The following is a 20,356-nucleotide window of genomic DNA, read 5'->3' as shown; positions in this document are numbered from 1 at the left end:
TTTGGACCAGGTGGTGCAGGCACAGGCCCAGGTGGTTTCGGACCAGGTGGTGCTGGCACAGGAACCGGTGGGTTTGGACCAGGTGGTGCAGGCACAGGCCCAGGTGGTTTCGGACCAGGTAGTGCTGGCACAGGAACAGGTGGCTTTGGACCAGGTGGTGCAGGCACAGGACCAGGTGGCTTTGGACCAGGTGGTGCAGGCACAGGCCCAGGTGGTTTCGGACCAGGTGGTGCTGGCACAGGAACCGGTGGGTTTGGACCAGGTGGTGCAGGCACAGGCCCAGGTGGTTTCGGACCAGGTAGTGCTGGCACAGGAACAGGTGGCTTTGGACCAGGTGGTGCAGGCACAGGACCAGGTGGCTTTGGACCAGGTGGTGCAGGCACAGGCCCAGGTGGTTTCGGACCAGGTGGTGCTGGCACAGGAACCGGTGGGTTTGGACCAGGTGGTGCAGGCACAGGCCCAGGTGGTTTCGGACCAGGTAGTGCTGGCACAGGAACAGGTGGCTTTGGACCAGGTGGTGCAGGCACAGGACCAGGTGGCTTTGGACCAGGTGGTGCAGGCACAGGCCCAGGTGGTTTCGGACCAGGTGGTGCTGGCACAGGAACCGGTGGGTTTGGACCAGGTGGTGCAGGCACAGGCCCAGGTGGTTTCGGACCAGGTAGTGCTGGCACAGGAACAGGTGGCTTTGGACCAGGTGGTGCAGGCACAGGACCAGGTGGCTTTGGACCAGGTGGTGCAGGCACAGGCCCAGGTGGTTTCGGACCAGGTGGTGCTGGCACAGGAACCGGTGGGTTTGGACCAGGTGTTGCAGGCACAGGACCGGGTGGTTTTAGACCAGGTGGTGCTGTCACAGGAACCGGTGGCTTTGGACCAGGTGGCGCTGGCACAGGAACAGGAGGCTTCAGACCAGAGGGCCAAGGCTTAGGAAAAAGAAAACCTTCTAAATCTGGTAGGTAATCAACATACAAGTAAAACTACGGCAAGTGAGATACAAAGACGCTTTGTCCTGATGGACACACTTATTACATTGTATTGTTTCAAGAAAAGTAATTAGCAGAACAATGTTTGACTATATTATGTCTCATCCTTTATTTCAGGTTATGGGGGAGCTGGGTATGGTCCACCTGGAACTGGGACAGGCCCTTTTGGTTTTGGGCCTGGAGGTGCTGGAACTGGTGGCTATGGCCCAGGAGGTGCTGGAACTGGGCCAGGGGGTTTTAGACCTGGTGGTGTGGGTGGCTATGGACCTGGCGAAGCAGGATACAGCTCGTCATTGGCTGGAACTGGCTATAGACCAGGTAAAATCCTTTACTGATGCATATAAATATTTCATTAAAATGTTCAGATAATTACTGATGCAAATTTATATTGTTACTGGGTATTGGCCATACAGTGCCATTTTCAAGTAAATGTTTTAAAAAAAAAAGCAAAAGCAAAGGCCAGTATTGGCCAGGATATGACAATAACAATGAAATAGAACAATTCCTTTCCATACTATACCGTATAAAGTACAAGCTTATATGACAAAATACAATAACCTGTAAGCCTTGACTCCATGACCATCTTTTAGTGTATTCACTAAAGTGTGTTTCTTTGAGATAATTAACTTACTAAGCTAATTATCCACACTGGAGTAGGGGGACTTCCTGGTGCAGGAACAGGGGGAATCATTGGGGGAGCAGGTGAGTTTCTTGTTTATAAAGGAAAATAGTGACTACAAAAGGAGTTACTTAAGGCAGAGCACATACTGTCCAAGCGCAACTTCATATTCTTTTCCAATGTGCCTGGTGTTGTCTTTGTAGAAGGGCAAGTACTCTGCTAACAGTAAACTGTGTATCATGGTGCTTTGCTGATTTCTACACCTTTATACTCACTTACCTGCCCAGGTAGTGTAGCAGGAGGGACAGGAGGGCCAGGAGGTCCTGCAGGAACAGGTCAAGGAGGAGGAGCGGGCAGCCTACCAGGTCAGTTTAAATGGAGCATTGATACACTACAGAACAATAAAGTAAGAGTACAAATATTTGCAATTTAATATTTTGAGATTTGAAAACAAATGCATTCACAAAATTCAGACCACAGCACAAAAAATACCTTTACCTGACTGCTGTTGAGACCAGTCTGATCAGAGAAGTGCATTTTATTAAGTGATGCAGGCTGTAATGTGTCCATTGTTCCAGCAGGGGGTGTTGGCCCTGGCTATGGTGGCACTGCTGGTGGAGGCTATACAGGTAAGACAGAAGCACATGGTCACATTTTGACTCTCTTATTGACACTTGGCATACTCTTTGTAAAAATTTAAAATGATAAACAATACATTTAACATCCAAACCTTGTAGATACCCAAAGGTATCAACACCAATGATTATATGCAGACAAAGTATGAAAACAGAAAATGTTTTTGAGTGTCAGGCTTCAGGTAGTGAATATTTGTCATTGCTGAGATAACAAATCCGGTAAATGAGAACATTGTAAAGATTATCAATTGTTTATTATGACTCTGTCTTTCCTGTTATTGTCCTCTAGGATATGCAGGGGCTGGGCAAAAATGTAAGAAAGCATGCTCTCATTAGCTTCAGTCCCTTAATACACATGTCCAGCATTAACACATAAATATACTGTACACACATGGCACACAAGTAACGTTTTAATATTAGTTTAAGCACAAAAGTGAGAAAATCTGACATCTGAATTTTTAATTATCTCTTATTATCTTGACAATGAAATCGATAAAATAAAATATGCATTCTTGTATGCTTTTAAAATCTCTCTGCTGGATGTTATTGTAGAGAGCCTGTTTCTGCAGAATAACCTTTTACTTTCATGTCCATTAGCCAAGGCACAGAAGGCAGCCAAATATGCAGCCATGCAGGCCTTACTGGGAGCTGGGGGCTACAGAGGTAAACATCATACGCATTGTATTGTTTTAGAGTAAGCCATATCAATAGACTATAAAACGTTGTACTCGAATCCTAGTTACCATTTAGACCCATCCCAGAGCTCACAATCATGACTTCTTCTTTTTCAATAAATGTTCAGCTGAGCATTGACTAAACTAATCAGATTAAGTTTACAAAGACACACAGTTATCAGTACACTTCCCAGGATTCAGCATATGAGAGGATTCAAATTCTCCACAAAGTCATTTCCTTCTAGTTTAAAAAAACTTTACATGACAAAAAAGTTTGTACATTGTGGTTGTTTCCTTTGATGCCAACCATGATCAACGTTATTGTCCACTTTAGTAGTGATCTCTATACACTTTGAATTCAACAAAGCCACTAGGAGCAGCTTCTATTGTAAAGTATAAGCTTCTTCTCTGAATTAACTACAAAAGTACAAAGTAGTGGTCTCAGTCATAGTTTAGCCACAAATAAAGGAACTATGTGCTTGACTGATCCTAACTGAGATAATATCACTTAGCGAGCTATTCTGACAATATTAACTTATTTTACATTACAACTTACAACAAATTATTCATTTAACTCAGACTTTTAATACTGAACTAGCTTAACATGTTTTACAGTGTAAGTTTTACCCGAACATTATGTATGTTGTATGTCATGTAACTGTCACAACTGTCTCTTCTCTGGTACTTAGGCGCGGGCTGTCAGGGTAAATACTGTGGTCGAAGGAGGAAGTGAAAGACCTACAGGAAGTGACCTCATTGAAACAACAGTGGTGCTATAGCATGATCCCAGATTATAAATGTCTTACTTGCCATAGAAGCTAATGCTTCAACACATTCCACATGTTCCACTTTCATTTGCTTGGATTGTATGCAAGGGTCTCTTTCAAAAAGAGGAATGGTTCTCAGCCTGTTAGGGTCGTGATTCCTTAAAACAAAGCAGTGTTATCTGTCGCAGGCTGCTATGCAGAGTGGTGAAATTTATCCACGTCAGACTGTTTTTTTGATAATTCACCTTGTGACTCTCTCTGGGAATCTTGACCACCAGGCAGTGAACCACTGAAATAAATGATCAAGATTTCTTCTTAATTTTTCAGGCCAAACTTTACTATAATACACCGTTTGTTTATTGTTGTTACGTTGAACATCATTTGTGTTCCTGTGCAAGTATCACCATGAATCCTCTGGGTGAAGACTGATACCAAGGACACCCTCAGGGCAGCTCTTTCAGACCTGTCTGCATGCTGACACAATGTTTTTAAAAGAACATCTCCAAGGCCACACTTTTATCCAGTTAGACTGGATTTTCCTTCGGTCTACAGAGTGTAATGTTTGTTTTATTAATTCACTGTTTTAAGCTTTTGTAAACATATGGATAATCTGTATAGACAAAGAATCAGACAGCTGCTATTTTGGGAGAACTGTGAACAAAATTGACTCCCAGCGGGATCTTTTATGGTGTGGTGTTTTGACTGGTCATTATCTGATACCTGAAAAGCAGTCTGTGTTCATTTCAACTGTGTTTAGGCCTGAGCAGTATCAACACATGTAGAAGGTCCTCAGCTGATAACAATTCACAACATTAAAGGCACTATTTTATAGTTTCATAACACTAATTGGTATTAGTGTAAACGTTTGGGTAACGTGCATATTTTTTCATAATTAGAAGGATGTATTTGTTATGATATTATGGTGTGGAGTAGATTTGGATTGAGAAAAGCATTTGAACTAAATATGAGGTAATGTGATTACAATATGTGCATTTAAATGATATCTGAGGAGCAGAGATTACTGTGTTTTTTCTTTTTGATGTACCTCCTTTAACACTGTTGGAAAATTGTTCACATAACTAGTCTTTTTAAATTATGTTGAGAAGAAGCAGAAAAGGATGCTTGATCTATTTAGTCTCATTTTCACAATTTAAATTGCATTAATACAGTATTAAATATTTGAGTTATTTTGTGTGTGTGAATTTAAACAGTTTTTAAACTTGTGTACTACTATGATAAATATAAGTGCTTTGTTTTCTACATTGTCCTTAAATGTGTGCTGAATCACAATGTAGTCTGTGATGTCATTTGGATAAAAAGTGTAACTGAGTCTCATCTTGAGCTCTCTATTGTGTAGCTCAACGTGTTTTTTTAACATCTGTGTTCTTTATGTGACCTATGAAGACAATGATGCACTTTTGTTCACTTTCAGACAATGCTCTCTGAAATAAAACAAAATGATTATTTCAGGTTCTTGTTATATATGGAATAATTGATTTTGTTGCACACGCATACAATGTGAAACAGGGAGGACAGGAGGAGGAAGCTGCATGTTCAGAAGCAGATGTTGGCCGGATGTGTTAATCTGGTGGCATTTTAATAACCGCGAGTTAGGCTAAAACAAGAAGAACAAACTAGGCCTACTACCTGGGCAGACTAAAAAAGTTAGAGCAGCAGTCAAGCCTTGTTTTCATGGATGGTGACTCATATCGAGACTCAGCAAAATACTACAGCGTGTCCTCCTGTACAGTTCACAACAATACACAGCATAATATGTAGTCTACAACAGAGGTGCAAGCAATGACTCAAGAAGTCCTAAAACCAGTGAGCTTAAACAAAGGCTGGAAATTAAACCATAGAAGATGTTTAACAAAGAAGAACAGAGCTGATCCTCGCTGTGACAGAAACAGAAAGTTGTCAGAGCAGACAAATTACTTAGTTTTATCACTTTATCACTTTGGTGACAGGAGCACCCCCTTCACACACCTGTTTCTGTCTTTCAGTTCGCAGGACCTGCACTGCACAATGAAAAGTGTCTCTGAGGGCATACCACTACTATGAATTATAGTCTGGAGATATAAACTATAAAAGTACTTTCAAACAAAAATACCACACTCTACAGTACAGTCAAGTGACTTTGTTCAGTACTTTGGTGTCTTATGCTCTTCAACCAAAATAAATAGCAGCAGCCGAGCAGCACTCACATGGATAATCTATGAGTATTGAAAACTTCATACTGAATAGCGGTAATGGTTTTCTTCTCCTTATTCTGAGCTGTTCTGCTTTCTTGTGCTTTAACTGAATTCTCGCTCTTTGTTGTGTGTTATGAATGGAGAGCTTTGCTCTAGGATCAGGACAGTGCAGTAATTGGGGCATTCATAAAGAGATTATGCCAGCGCTGATGGGAACAGAGCTCATTTCAAAACACACAAACGAGCTGACTCACACTTCACACCACTTCTGAGGAAAACACCTTTCTCAACTCATATGAACAATTTCACATTTTAGACTCTGTGAGCTTAACTCTCCCGCACTCTGTGGACTCTGCAGAGTTGCGTAACTGTATCTTGCAGAGGTCTACATACTGGCAGTAACAGGAGAGGGACGGTGGAGCAGAACTTCTATACTGGGATAGGTCTGTTTTCCAGCAGCCAGCAGAGGGCGACTGGCCAGCTGGTGTCAGTGGGTCAGAGTTTTTTTTTCTCACAGTTACTTTGCGCATTAGAGAGGGAACTCATATGCACAGGAAGCCTCTGAGCACATAGAGAGTGAGAGAGACAGAGAGAGAGTAAAAAAATAATAAAGACAACGCCTGCCAGTGGGCATTGCAAAATATGTGACGGAACCGCTCATGAACACATGCAGCTTACAAGCTCCTTTCTTAACTGGGCGGATTGTTTCTGAGTGACTATTGGGTGAACTGAGAGGGCAGAATGTCACGACGGGACCAAAGGTTTCGGAGAGGAATGAAAGGACGGTAAGAGCTGCTGTTGTTAATTTGTGAGATGTTTATGTGCAAGAGTGAGAGAAGAAGAGAGAGAGAGTATGATACAGTGAACGAAAGAGAGAAATAGAATCTAAGCAAATTCTAGCTCAACATCTGTTATACTTCCTCAAACCACGACAAACAGATAACGTAAGTAACCTGTGCTTCAATATTCTTTACACTTTCAAGAAAAGTTACAAAACAACTTGCCAGGTATCCAAGCAGCGAACAGCGCAATCCATAAGTACGACTTTTTAGGATCCACGTGTTTTACCCCATCAACTAATCTTCCTCAGGTCTATATCAAAGCATACGGAATAAACTAGAAATGCTCATACATATAATACATACATAATACTTTTAAGACAATATCCTTGTAACACCCAACACAATACAATTACATCAAAAGAACTATTGTTTTTTAAAGGAAATCCAGCAGGTCGACACAGACAGAGCAGGGAGGAAACCACGGCAGGACAATATGTCATCCAATTCTTAACATCTGACCTATGTTCATGTCCTGACGTCAAAACATATACAGCAGGTGTTGGTGTGTCCGAAGCTCCACTTTTAGTGACACAGGAACAGATCTTAGACCAGAGAGGAGGTGTACGAATGGCTAAAGATAAGAGAAAGATGCAGCACAAGCCAGATGAGGGGAATACTTTCAGGTTGAATAAAGAAATGTGAGGAGATGTGTGGCAATAGGAAACAAAGAGAGGATAAATTCTCTGGATATGTGTCTGGACTGAATCCAGGGTTTTCTTGCAACCAGATGTTTAGATGGAATAGCAGATGTGAAGCTGGAAGGTTCCACATCCGTTGCCCGCAGCACAATAACAAAGACAGGAGGTCGAAAATAAAGCTGCAGCTGCGTGATGGTTTTATTACTTCATTATTTCCTCAGCAATGAATGATAGGCAGGTCTAATAGATCTGCAGTATCTACAGTACTTCCCATAGTACACAACATCCCCACCAGCACACACAGTAACTGTTAGGACTAGAGATTCCTGTTGGTAACTGTATTTACTCTACTCAAGTCCTAATGAATATGAGCTGTAGTGAACCTAACCTAACCTTCATTACTACATCTATGGTATCTATCAAGTAATAATCATAGATTACCATACTGCTCCACTTTACTAATGAATGACTTAAAGTGATCCTATTCCAATTTCATGAAAGGGTTTGCATTGTCTACCATGACAAAACACACAAGAGGTTAGTTACGAGTCTTACAGCAGCAGAAATGGTTACTTTGGAAAAAGAAAAAGAGGAACTACTTGGTATAGTTGTCAAACTAGTGACACTGAAGCAAACACCACATCGATGACTGATTAGTACCAGAAGCTTAAAGTGAATCATATTTATTACTAATTTATGTTTTGTTACAAGATATAAAGCTGCTCTGACGATACAATTAACTATTTTCCTAATGCAATCAAGTTTTTTTTACAAAATAACATCACAATGAAATGTTGTGAAGTTGAGTCTTGACCTTCCCAACTACTTTCTTCTCAATACTAAGGCCACCTTTTCATTTTCTATTGTAAGGAAAGCATGGCATTCATAGTTGAGGTAAGGAGAGAGGAAACATGAAGCCGTTGTCTGTCCAGGAAGTCACCTCCCACTCCGGTTGTAGTGTCGGACAGATAAGGAAGCAGGGTTTCATTGTAGATAGGTATTATTCTACATTCAGTTTAAACCAGGATGCCACACAAAGTTTCTGTTTGAAGATTTGAAAGACTGAAAGTGAAATGTGCTGGATTTAAGGAATGAGTGGTTTTAAAGAGGCAGTAATGCATTTTGTTTAGTTTTCTTTTGCAATCTTTGCATGAGTGTGCCCATGGGAAACTACCATTAAGTTAAAGTGTTTTTGTGAAGACATGTGACTTACCAGCGACCCTGCATGAGTAGTCCTTTTGTAGGAAGCAGTATTAGTTTGGCAGCCGGCTGAATGTGCTCTCTGTCACGGTGACATCAGCAGTGAAGATAACTGTGTTCCCTCCAGGCATATGCTAGAGAAACACCAGCAACTAAATGTCTCAGCTTCAGTTTAGTGACTAATAAAGGAACAACGCAAGGAAACATGATATAGAAAACTAAAACAATTGAAGCTGAAAACTGAACTGAAGATGATCATTTATGGCTCAACTGACCTTGAAGTCTAGCAGGTCAACTCCTCTCCTCAACTCCTCCTTTCCTCTAGGCTCACATTTCTTTGCTTGGACACACCTCTGAAGTATATATCATCTTACGGCCTAAATCTGAACCTACATCTAACTTTCTCGTTTCATCTTTCTCATCATCTCATTGTTTCAACATCCTACTCTCGATCTCTCTTCCCTGATTCCCTCTTTTCTTTAGGTGTTGTGAATGTGGCTGTATCCTGTCTCACTGGTACTATGAAAGAGAGGGACAGCTCTACTGTAAGAAGCACTACTGGGATCGTTACGGAGAGCACTGCCACGGCTGCAAGGAGACCATCACAACAGGACTCATTATGGTAACATGATAATCCCTGAAAATAAGACACAAAATCTCTCTTGTGTGGCGGTATAATATGGTGAATAACATGATAATTCAATTAATAATGAATTATTATGAACTAATCACAATAACTGTTTAAATCACTAAAATGCTAGTTAATAAAAAAGGGTTAAAGCCATGTTGCACAAAGCAACAATTTCAATTACACTGCCACTCTGACACTTCAAGAAAGGAAATACTGTAATAGAACTGTAAAACTGTTCCTTACCAAACATTTTTTGTCTATGCAGGCCACAAACCTTACTATACATGCACTTCTAGACTATACAGGAAGAGGAAAGCCCACTTTCCTGACAGTTTTGGTCTTGGTCTTATTTTGTGATGCTGACTAACATTTCATTATAATTAGTCATCACACATCACAGGTTACGATTCAACAAATAGCCCCAAGGTCCAGTCACCATAGCAGATAATCCTCCTTTCTGTTTTTCTGCTTACTCATTGTAAAACATTTTGAACTCAGTCAGGAGCAAATTGACTGATAGTTAGCGAACTAGTTTAAAAACAGCTGCTTTATTGATCACTCAAAACTACCATTTGCTCAAACTCACAAGTGGCCATTCAAATATCAAACATGTACTTTATGTAATATTCACAGACAGAAATCTGGCAAGAATCTCACTATAAAAAATACTGAATCTCAGTATGCTACACCAAATATTCAAACATTCAGTCTTCCTGCCTCTTGGTTTCCTCCTGGTATGAAAGTAAATGCTTTTCTTTCTTTCAACTCTCACACCAGAGGATATCCTCTGCAAACATCCTGACACTAGGCCTAGGCCTTGATGCAGGAATGTACAGAAAAAACTCTTCTAATTCAAAACTGCATTTGGCCCCTAAAATCTGACCCCACCAAACATCACCTTGTAAAAAACAACATTATTCCCATGGCCTCTGCATTGTGCTTTACTACACTTGCTCCCTGTATAAACAGGTTGCTGGAGAGCAGAAGTACCACCCTGAATGCTTCACTTGCATGAGCTGTGAAATGTTCATTGGAGATGGGGACACCTACACGCTTGTCGAACGCACCAAACTCTACTGGTAAGTTTGAAGCTGAAAGAAATAAAAATGTCCTCTGTATAACTTCATGTGGAATAGAAAGGGTTAAATAGAAAGGTAAGGTTTTTGGCCAAATAGATCTGATTGTTTTGTCTATTCTGCAGTGGCCACTGTTTCTGTCAGGGTGTTGTATCAACTGTGAGGTCAGCGTCTCCACTCACCAAGAGTCCCCACATGGTGGCACTGGTGTCTCTCCCTCCCCACCCAGGTGGCCGAAGAGGCCTGACTATAGCCACTGACCTCAGCCAAGACAAAGGCCCTCTTGTCACTGTGACAGGGTGAGTCTCCAACATAGCCAAGTGTGAATTTTGCATTTAATTTCTGCTAAACTCCTATGCAACACCCATGGCTCATTTTCTGTTTTAGCCCATCTTTCCTTGAACCCTTCATTATTGTCATTCTCCCTCAGATTAGACTCAGCTGCCCTCAGCCCTGACCTGCTGTCCTCGGTTCACACTGGAGACCGAGTACTGGAGGTCAACGGCATCCCTGTTCGCAATGTTTCCCTTGACGAGGTAGGCCTCAAACCACCCACTGATTCACACTTCCTGGAGTCCACAAAAATAAGTTAGACATAAAAACCAATACAAAGTCACTAAATGTCAACAACATATCCTTTTTCTAGATAAACTGTGTGATCCAGGACACAAGCAGACCACTGCAGCTGACCATTGAACACAACCCGCAGTCTCCTGACAACCTACTTCACACAAACAATCCAGAGGACGACATCAGCAGTTCTGACCCCTGTATCTGCGACAAACCTGCTTCAACCCGCAAACTCGGGAGTCTGGAGGAAGAGCCAAGTCCAGGGGAGGAGACAGATGAACGAATCAGCCTCTCGTCACCTCAGCACCAAGGAACCATGGGAATGCGGTCCAGACATATTCTGTAAGTGCTGACTATCTGCATTAGTCCCCTCTTTCTCTTTATTTAAGGGTATTTCACACCTACTTTGTTTGGTCCAGACTTTTGGACTTTTCAGTTTGATCCAAACCAAAATTACAGTTGTGAAACCTCCCCCAGACCACGTACAGTCCAGACCAAACAGACGAAATGTGGTCCAAGGAAAAGCGGTCTGGATCAAACTGAACCATGGTTTGGTTTGTTTCTAGTGTGAAAGTATTTTTTGGATGGTTCAGACTTTCAGACCATTTACAGGAAGTTTGGTGGTTCCTGTGTAAACCGGACACAATCAAATGCACAGAGAAATGCTTTGAAATAAGTACACAATTAGGCTATAAATTGCCCGGGACAGCTCCTCTTTTGAAACAGTCGGCCACTATGTAAGCAAATTGCTACTCACCTTGTAGGTCTCTCCTTAAACGGAGGAACAGAAGCATTGCTTGCAGTCTTCACCTCCTTTCCTGCCAGCAACAATATAATGTTCGCACAACAAAGATGTTTATTTGGTGAATTTACACTAGCCTCGAGTATAGTTGGTGCTGCAGGTAGCGTCCTATAATAATAACAATATAGTGGCAACGAATTTGCATCTGTTCATCCCTAATTCATTCATTCAGTCTTGTCAAAGCTACCAGTGGAACTGACAATATGCTGACCTCAGACACATGTCCATTTACAAACCAATCAATGTCAAGAATAGGGAGACCCAGCCCACATAGATGATGACGACAGGACACAAGTACCATGTAAAGTTCTTTAGTTTGCTAACCAAATGTATCAAAATGTCTCAAAGCAGACTTTCAGGTGTGAAAGACCCCTAAGTCTTTCTTTTCTGTCTCAGGCGCAGCTGTAGTATAGATAAGTGTCGTCCGTCCCTTGGAGCACTGCCACTTTTATCTCAAAGGAGAGACATGGTTCGCTCAGAGTCTCTTCGTGTAGACCCTGGAGATCGGACCCATCGCATATTCAGACCTTCAGACCTCATCCATGGAGAAGTACTTGGCAAGGGCTTCTTTGGACAAGCTGTCAAGGTACCACAGCTACCTTAGTCCATCATTTTTACTATCACTTTTCCCTTTTGATCATTATGCCTCACTTTATTGTCAGTTTGCCTTTGTAAGACTGATTTTAACCAGCATTGTGATTAACCTTTTGCTGTCAAGGTTACACATCAGGAGACTGGGGAAGTGATGGTGATGAAAGAGTTGATAAGGTTTGACGAAGAGACACAGAAGACTTTCTTAAAGGAGGTAAGTGGTCATTTGAGCAGGAAAGGCCACACACAAGCAGGGAGTTAACCTCACCAAGTTAACCTCCACAGCACACGCCAACCCCACAGGTGGTCTCTTTATTTACAAAAGCAATTCAAAAGCCATAGTACATTTGAAATCTAAGGGGTCTAACTTAAGGAAGATGGGTGCTCTTCACTATTAAAGCCCACTATTTTTACAAGATTTTACAGCATCAAGAGGGTTACTAGGTGACTATCTTACCTATGAGCTATTTTCATCTTGCAACATGACGTCTTAACCATATTTCCTCTCAATTTGTACAGGTGAAGGTGATGCGCTGTCTGGACCATCCCAACGTTCTCAAGTTCATTGGACTATTTTACAAAGACAAACGAATAAACTTTGTCTCAGAATACATAGAGGGAGGAACTCTCCGGGAGACCATCATAAAAATGGTAAGTTACAGTTTTTCGCAATTGCTAAAACACTAAACCCCATTTTCTGAACCAAATGCTCACTGGCCTAAAGCCATTTGTCGAATCAATCACTCTTTTGGCAAAACCTTAAACAATTTCAGGTAGTTAGACACTTTTTGCAAATCTCATCTTTTTGCGATACTCAACACATTCTCACTCACTAAAACACATTTTGCACTGTGATGCACTTGTGTTGGTGGTAAATGGTAAATACATGCAGCAAATGTTAAACACAACTACAACACAGCTGTCATCTTTTACACACAGCAACTCACAATTCTGCACACTTGTTTCTAATGATGTGATCAAACCAACATGTAGTCAAGTCCCTGGCCAGCATAATGGCAATGTCACCCATTGACCAAGCTATAAGTAAGGGACAGGTTGTCTACCGTCATTCAACCTTGGGACCATATAACACTGAAAATTGTCTTACGTTTCTGGGTGGTCTTTGGGATTTTGTGTTTGAGCGTGAGCAGCAAGATAATCAGCCAGCAGTGCATCCTGTCTATGGAACAATGTCATCTTTCACTGTGGTGTCCCGCTAAGCAAGTGGATCAACGTCAACCAGCAACCAGTGATTCATAATTGTTTACCTTCAATCATACAGCCCTTTCCTCAATTTTTCTCTGCCTGGTGGTGGAGGGTCTGAAATTCATTTACAGTTTTTCTCGATTGCTTAAACACATCTCTGTGAAATTATGTCTCTTTTTCTCAAAACTCTAAACACAAATCTACAACTTCTCACCCAATTCCCCAAACATCTTATTTTCAGGTCAAAATGAAGCTCTCCACTCAAAAACATTCAATCTTGCTGAAAAACCAAACTTTGCCCTCAGACATAACACACAAGCCCTCAGAAACACACACTACAACACAGTCTTACACACTGGTGAGATAAATTCAAAACAATACTACAAAAACTGATTATTATTAATGTTGCTTGTGATTCTCCCCCTCAAAAACCTTTTCACATGATGAACACATAATAAATAACAAATGCATACATTAGCACATTTTTTATTTCTTAGTGTATTGTACAGTACAGTATTGTACAACACTAAACAACAAATTATTCTGCCCCAGCGTCCTGTCTTTGGTCTGGGACAGTCCAGAGATTCTTGTTCTCCACCTCCTCCTTCTCCCCACGTCTCCTCCCTCTACCTTCTCCACCTCCTTCTCGACCTTCTCCTCTGCCCTACTCCTGCTCTGCCTCCTCTTCTGCTCATCTTCCTCCTAACCCATCTCCTCCTCCAACTCCTAGGGCCTATCTGAAAGTGCTTGCTCCTCCCTCTCCCTACCTACTTCCACTCTGTTTGCGCGTTCAAGTGGAGGGTCCGCCTCAGTGAGTGCCATCAGAAACCAATGAGGGCAGGGTGGTAGTGGGTTGTTAAACCCTCCAATGCTGAGTGAACAACGATGCCGGCTTGTTGAAGGTGTGTAACAGCCTTTGCTGCACGATGGGGGTCCTTTCTTTCAAATGTGAATTCCGTGTGACTTTGCCGGTTAACATGTAGGATTTTTAAATTCTGAAACTACCCTAACATTTCATATCGCCATGCTCTTGTCTGACAGACAATAGCCTACAACTGCTGTTTTTATTGAATCGTGTTATTACGAAAATCTTCACCCAAAACTAAATAGCCTACATTAAACAACAAATAACGAATAATAGAATAATAGAATTATAGAACATCGCACATCAACTACTAGATACACAGGGGGATCAAGTAACAAGCAACAAAGGCATTAAAGAAAAATAGTTAGGTCTTTATACAATTTAACTGTTTTAAATTCTTCAGACTATATAATGCTTCAATATAATGTTTGATTTCTTTTGAAATGTTGTATGTGTGTATGTAGGCCTAATGTTTTTTTTAAAAAGATAAAGAGGTTCAAATAGGCTTTTCTTTTCCAATGAATATCATAACAAATTCATAAAAGACTATAATATTTATTTTTTGTAAATATCTATATATAACGTCATAGTATAATATTCGAGATATAACCAAAATAATTTGGTTCATGAACAAACAAAATAAGTGACAAATGCTTTCAGTTTTGTTTTTCTAAAAAACATACTTTTCCTCAACATCAATCCTGAATCTTAATACAACTGCTGTTTATTTGATACACATGTTATAGCAGTGACTGCAGCTGTAACGTTAGATCCTATTTACGCTGGGGGAGAGGGTAGTTCGTCCAAAAGTTGGCCGCTGTATTTATACCCTACGTGGATTAGGGAGCTCGATTTGGCTGTGAGGGTGACTCCGACCAGAGTTTGCTCCGTGTCAGAGTGGAAGTGGCAAGGGTCTAGTTTCGGAAAAGTCCCTACTGTTCCTCTTCCTTCACCTCTTGCTCTCCATACTGCTCTTCCTCCTCCTCCTCTCTGGTGTCCTACACCACTTCCTTCAGATTTCTCTGGATCCATTGTTTCAAAACTGAATGAACTGACTCTGGCCCTTTTATCTAGCTACTGAAGGTTCTGATTGTTATCAATTATGACTCTTTGTGTTTCCACCTGGGTAGTTGTGTGCTAATTGAGCTCAGCCTGTGCTGACTTGAGGGAACAATATTGAATGTTAGTGCTTTCTCAATGACCACATGGTATAGGCAATGAGAAATTAAGGGATTTGTTTGTAGAGTTTAGGGAAATGGGTGTCCTTTTTAAAAAATGGAGTTATGGTTTATAAATTTTAGTTTAAAAGCCTGGTTATAGTGTTTATCCAATTGAGAAAAACTGTACTAGGGAAAATCTCTTACAGGCAATGGAATTGGCCTGTGTTGAGATAGATGTGGAGTATTGTTACAGGCTGCATCCAGCACACCAAAGGGTTTTTCCCCTTTGCTTGGCAAGGGACAAGGATGCATGTGATGTGGACACAGACCTCTGGCTAGACCCAGCACAAAAAAACAGACTTTGAGTTGCACACCATTTTTAAGTGTAATGTGCTTTACATTTACAGTTTTACATATTTGTTCTTTGGGCTTACTATATTTTTATGCAAGTGCTGAACATACAGATATTCAATACTGTATTACTTGCTGTAATTACAGTATACTATATATTTACTGTACTAAGTTGTGATTATACTTAAAATTGGAAAGTGTGTTACCTATACGCCAAAAAACATTTTCTGTAAGTACATGCCCTGGACTCTGTGTTCTCATTTTTTTGATGTAGTGTCTAAAGAATGCTCTGTAGTGTTTTACATATTGACTGGCTGTGTTTAAATTTTGAAAGCATTGTTTGATTTTGAGCATACATTACATGGTTTTGAGGTGATTGTTTGATTTTGCCAGAAGATTCAGGGGTTTTGTGAATATAGTTGAAAGAATAGATTTTGTTTTTAACGTTTCAAGATGAAATGGATGAAGGTTTCAAAAAATGTGTCTTAGCAATTGTGAAAAACTTTAAAATATGTTTATGTTTATCCATGAGTACTGGAGAAGTCAGAGTACACAGAGACACAATATGTTGGTCTTGTTGTTGTAGGACAAGGATTTTCCCTGGAGTATAAGAGTGGGTTATGCCAGAGACATTGCAGCTGGAATGGTGAGTCTTGCTGGTCATTATAAGAGTGAAACGTTCCAATATCCAAAATAAATCCTTAATCTAGTACCAACTTCCCCTAATGTACATAACCTCTCTCCTAAGGCCTATCTACACTCCATGAACGTCATCCACCGAGATCTAAACACACACAACTGCCTGGTCAGAGAGGTAAACAAGTGGTTCCATCACACACATCAGCAAATATCGTCACTGTAAGATATACAAGCTGATCAAATATGACAATTTCCCCGCTGTTTTGCAGCGTTACATCAATATGTTGATTACTTCATGACATTCGAGGAATGTGTGTAATTAGGCTACTGTGAACAATCAAGACTAGGGTTAGGTATTGATAGCTGTCTCAATTTTGGATCCAATTCCAAGTTGTTAAAATAACCAGACTATTTCAACCATTTATCCATTACTTTTAGCTAATCATTTGAACTGATTAGTCATTACTTTTAGATAACTATTTTAATGGTTTATCCAATACATTTAGCTACCTGTTTAGACATCTGTGTTCATTTGCTAATAGTTTTCACTGCAACACTGCCAACATAACCAAGATTAAACAACATAGCATAACTTCTTCATTAAACATTATTAACATTTCTTTCTCTCTCTTCTTGTTTAGAACCAGTCTGTGGTGGTGGCAGACTTTGGACTTGCCCGGCTGGTGATGGAGGAGAGGAATCAGGGCAGAATATCCTCTCTGGAACGGCCTGCAAAGGGGACACTGTCTGAGCTCCGCAGGCCTGACCGGAGGAAGCGGTACACCGTGGTAGGAAACCCCTACTGGATGGCTCCTGAGATGATCCATGGTGAGTGCACGGGCAAGGTTTCAGGCTAGCAGGGGATCGCTTGAAGAATCGTCTGAACCAAGGACCCCCAGGGCACATAAACCCTATTTTGTTTATCTCTAGGAGCCCATAAATGAGGCTTTTCTGCTTTGGATCCAGTGGAGTTAATTATTAAAATAGTTAAAATTACAAATGTCTCTGTGACTAGGACCTTGGCAGTCATGTGAGACCTCACCTCAGTAGGTGTGAAGATTCACGTTGGATTGAGACTTGCATTCCTACAATAAATATTGCTTTCTGTTTTTAATAAAACACTATTCAATGAAAGACAATTTGCTGAGAATGCTTTTCTCAAGTATACCATGCTGGTTTGACATAGGTATACATACTCTACTAAGTGAAGTTTCTGAGCAGTATTGACTAACCACAACTTGCCTCTCGACAGGGAAAAGCTATGATGAACGAGTGGACATATTTTCCTTTGGAATCATGATATGTGAGGTAAGAACATCTAGGCAGAGCAAAATGTTCCTAAAAATATTGATTTCTAAGAATTGAAAAGATGTGGTGCTGAGTATCTTTCTCTGTCTCTCTTAAGATAATAGGTAGAGTGAGTGCCGACCCTGACTACCTTCCCCGGACGAATGACTTTGGGCTAAATGTGGCCAGTTTCCTGCAGCAGTACCACCCTCCACAGTGCCCCTTGGCCTTCCTGCCGCTGGCTGTCCTCTGCTGTGACATGGACGCCGACAAACGGTATCATTGCACAAATCCAACACAACTGCAGCCCTAAATTTCTATAAAGCAAAATATGAGCTATATGTATAATATTGCTCAGTTAGACACTGACCAAGTATCTCTGTTTTATATTTTGTCTATTGTGACTTCATTGTCATCAACTCCACCTGATGATATCAAAGTCCAGCGGTAGTATTATGTTGTATAGGAAAATGCTAAATACTTTATTCATCCGTTACCTTTAACACTTCAGTCAGAAAATCATGCGGTTATTTTCTGGTCTATATTATAACTGACATATGAGTCCACATACAGCTTTAAGCTAATATGCAGGACTCTTTGTGCTGCCCAAACAGTGAATAGTTTACAAAAGCAATGCATTACACAAACAAACCAAATACACAATATTTAGTCAATGCACTACTGCAGCAGCGCATATAAGACCTACAACTCCTTATCACTACAACCCTTTGTCTTTCACTCTTTCAGTCCTTCCTTTTCAAAGCTGGAGGAGTGGCTGGAGAACCTGCTGATGCACCTGGATATCGGTCTGCCTCTGCTCTCCGAGTTAGAGCAGCTCAGCAGAGCCTTCTGGCAGAATCACAGCCAGCAAAACCACTCTCACATACAGCACAATACCCTTGATTCTCATGAACAAACCCACTGTTCACAGCCACAGAGACACAGCCCCGACCCCAAACAGAGTCCGGACAATGCAAATAACCACATAGAGCCTAATCACTTCACTCAGAGCCAAGACCATGATAGCACACCTGACAGCCATTCGGACGGAGAGAAGCATGACATGAGCACTGAACAAGACCACTCCTGTTTGAGCAGGCAACATAATGACCACTCACACGACAAGAGCCAGACGTGTTGTAGGTCAACGAGCACAGACTCAGGAAAGAATGGGTCTGAAGCCTATGGACACAATAACACCTCAGGAAAACCAAAAGCCCAGTACGAGCCCTCACAGGCGCTGCAGGACAAAAACTCACTGCTAGGACGATCTAACAGGCCCAGAAGGACATGCAGAGCGCTGTGGGACAGATCTACAGAAGACAGCTCTTTTCTCTGAATGGTTAATCTGATGGACAGCCAAGACAGGACACATCAACAAAGCCCAGTTTTGAAGGTTAAGACATTTGTGCCTTTTCAAACAATTGGGAGAGAAGTGAAACATTCATAAAGCAGTATGTGATGGACTAATGCATGGAAAACCTGTAGAGGCCTGAAACCAATCAATACAGATTGATATGGGATATTTTTCATGAAAAGGAGAAAAGATTAGTGTGCAGCTTGATAGCATTTGCTTAGCACATTACATTTGCCTCATATTGCTCTGTAAACGGGTATTTATGTGGTTTCAACTAAAGCCCGACTGATACTGGATTTAGTTGATGTCAGTATTGACATTTCAGAGTTCAAAAATAATTCAATAGAAGTATATTTGGTAGTGCAAAGTTGATAAGGATTCCTTGAAACAACATTATGTAAAATTTGGTGTGTTTTGCAATTTGACATCAAGCAAGCACAACACAAGACATAGCAAGCCAGCTAATAAGTTATTACTTACTACTCCAACAGCTACCAAGAAGGCCAGCTCGGCTCGGCATCTGCATCCTTTCAGCTCTTTTATCTCGCACCAATGAGTAAAAGCCAGCCAGATATTTACTCTTGCTCGGTCGCTCTCTCTTTTTCTCTTCTTCATTTCCTCAGACAACCTCTTCTTCGGTCTCTTCACAGCCTGTGCCATGATAGATACTACCGAGCTAGCTTCTTATTATTGCTTGCTTGCTTTAGAGTCTTGTTGGCTTGTAATGCTGTTAAGCATTTCGCTGTTCTCATGATAGGTTTCCTGCCCAGGAGTGCAATACTTCATAGTGCAATACCAAGTGCTCAGGTCCTGGAGTGGCAATGACAGAGACACAGTTCTCAATATTTCATGTCAGCATACCACCAAGTTCCCCGAAATCTGTGAGCGCTCTCAGGTGAACAGACTATGTAATGGAAACACTGTTTTTAAATTACCTCAATGGTCGGGCAGTTTATCAGTTGGGTTCAAGTATCAACTTTGTTCAGTAGCTGTGAATGGCACTTTATACTTTAAGCTACATTGCATACGTCAATTATTTATCAGATTGCCTTATGTATTTTCTGTTGAAAAATTTCAGTCCACATTCAACAACACAATGAGCTGTGAACATATACAATTATAACTGTAACTTAGTTAACTTAATAAAGAGAAATACAAATTTACGCAACTACATTTCAATCATTATTTAACATGAAATGACTTACTATTTATCATATCTTAGAAAAATTTACTCCTACTTTATTATCAAATACTGTTGTTTCTAAAGCAGTCAT

At 40.9% G+C, this 20,356-nt stretch overlaps 1 protein-coding gene across 1 annotated transcript; it reads left to right on the top strand.

The window, feature by feature from the left end:
- Positions 1 to 6,413: 6,413 nt before the first annotated feature.
- Positions 6,414 to 20,250, top strand: LOC123963180 (LIM domain kinase 1-like). Its single transcript, XM_046039811.1, has 15 exons — positions 6,414 to 6,652; positions 9,031 to 9,169; positions 10,148 to 10,257; positions 10,380 to 10,553; positions 10,685 to 10,790; positions 10,901 to 11,166; positions 12,023 to 12,212; positions 12,345 to 12,431; positions 12,737 to 12,868; positions 16,386 to 16,445; positions 16,548 to 16,613; positions 17,080 to 17,266; positions 17,691 to 17,746; positions 17,844 to 18,001; positions 18,473 to 20,250. The coding sequence occupies exons 1-15, from the start codon at positions 6,609 to 6,611 to the stop codon at positions 19,062 to 19,064; spliced, it is 2,367 nt and encodes a 788-aa protein (XP_045895767.1). The 5' UTR covers positions 6,414 to 6,608; the 3' UTR covers positions 19,065 to 20,250.
- The last annotated feature ends 106 nt before the right edge of the window (positions 20,251 to 20,356 follow it).

The sequence above is a fragment of the Micropterus dolomieu genome, linkage group LG23 (genome assembly GCF_021292245.1).
Source record: "Micropterus dolomieu isolate WLL.071019.BEF.003 ecotype Adirondacks linkage group LG23, ASM2129224v1, whole genome shotgun sequence".
Classification (NCBI taxonomy): Eukaryota; Metazoa; Chordata; class Actinopteri; order Centrarchiformes; family Centrarchidae; genus Micropterus; species Micropterus dolomieu.
The sequence above is the reverse complement of the archived record's forward strand: the minus strand, read 5'-3'. Positions and strand labels throughout refer to the sequence as shown.

Excerpts from the sequence above, each read along its gene's own strand:
- LOC123963180 (XM_046039811.1), top strand. The coding sequence starts at position 6,609 with ATGTCACGACGGGACCAAAGGTTTCGGAGAGGAATGAAAGGACG. Across the intron at positions 10,791-10,900 it reads GCAATGTTTCCCTTGACGAG|ATAAACTGTGTGATCCAGGA; the intron begins GTAGGCCTCAAA and ends TCCTTTTTCTAG. Across the intron at positions 17,747-17,843 it reads TTGGAATCATGATATGTGAG|ATAATAGGTAGAGTGAGTGC; the intron begins GTAAGAACATCT and ends GTCTCTCTTAAG.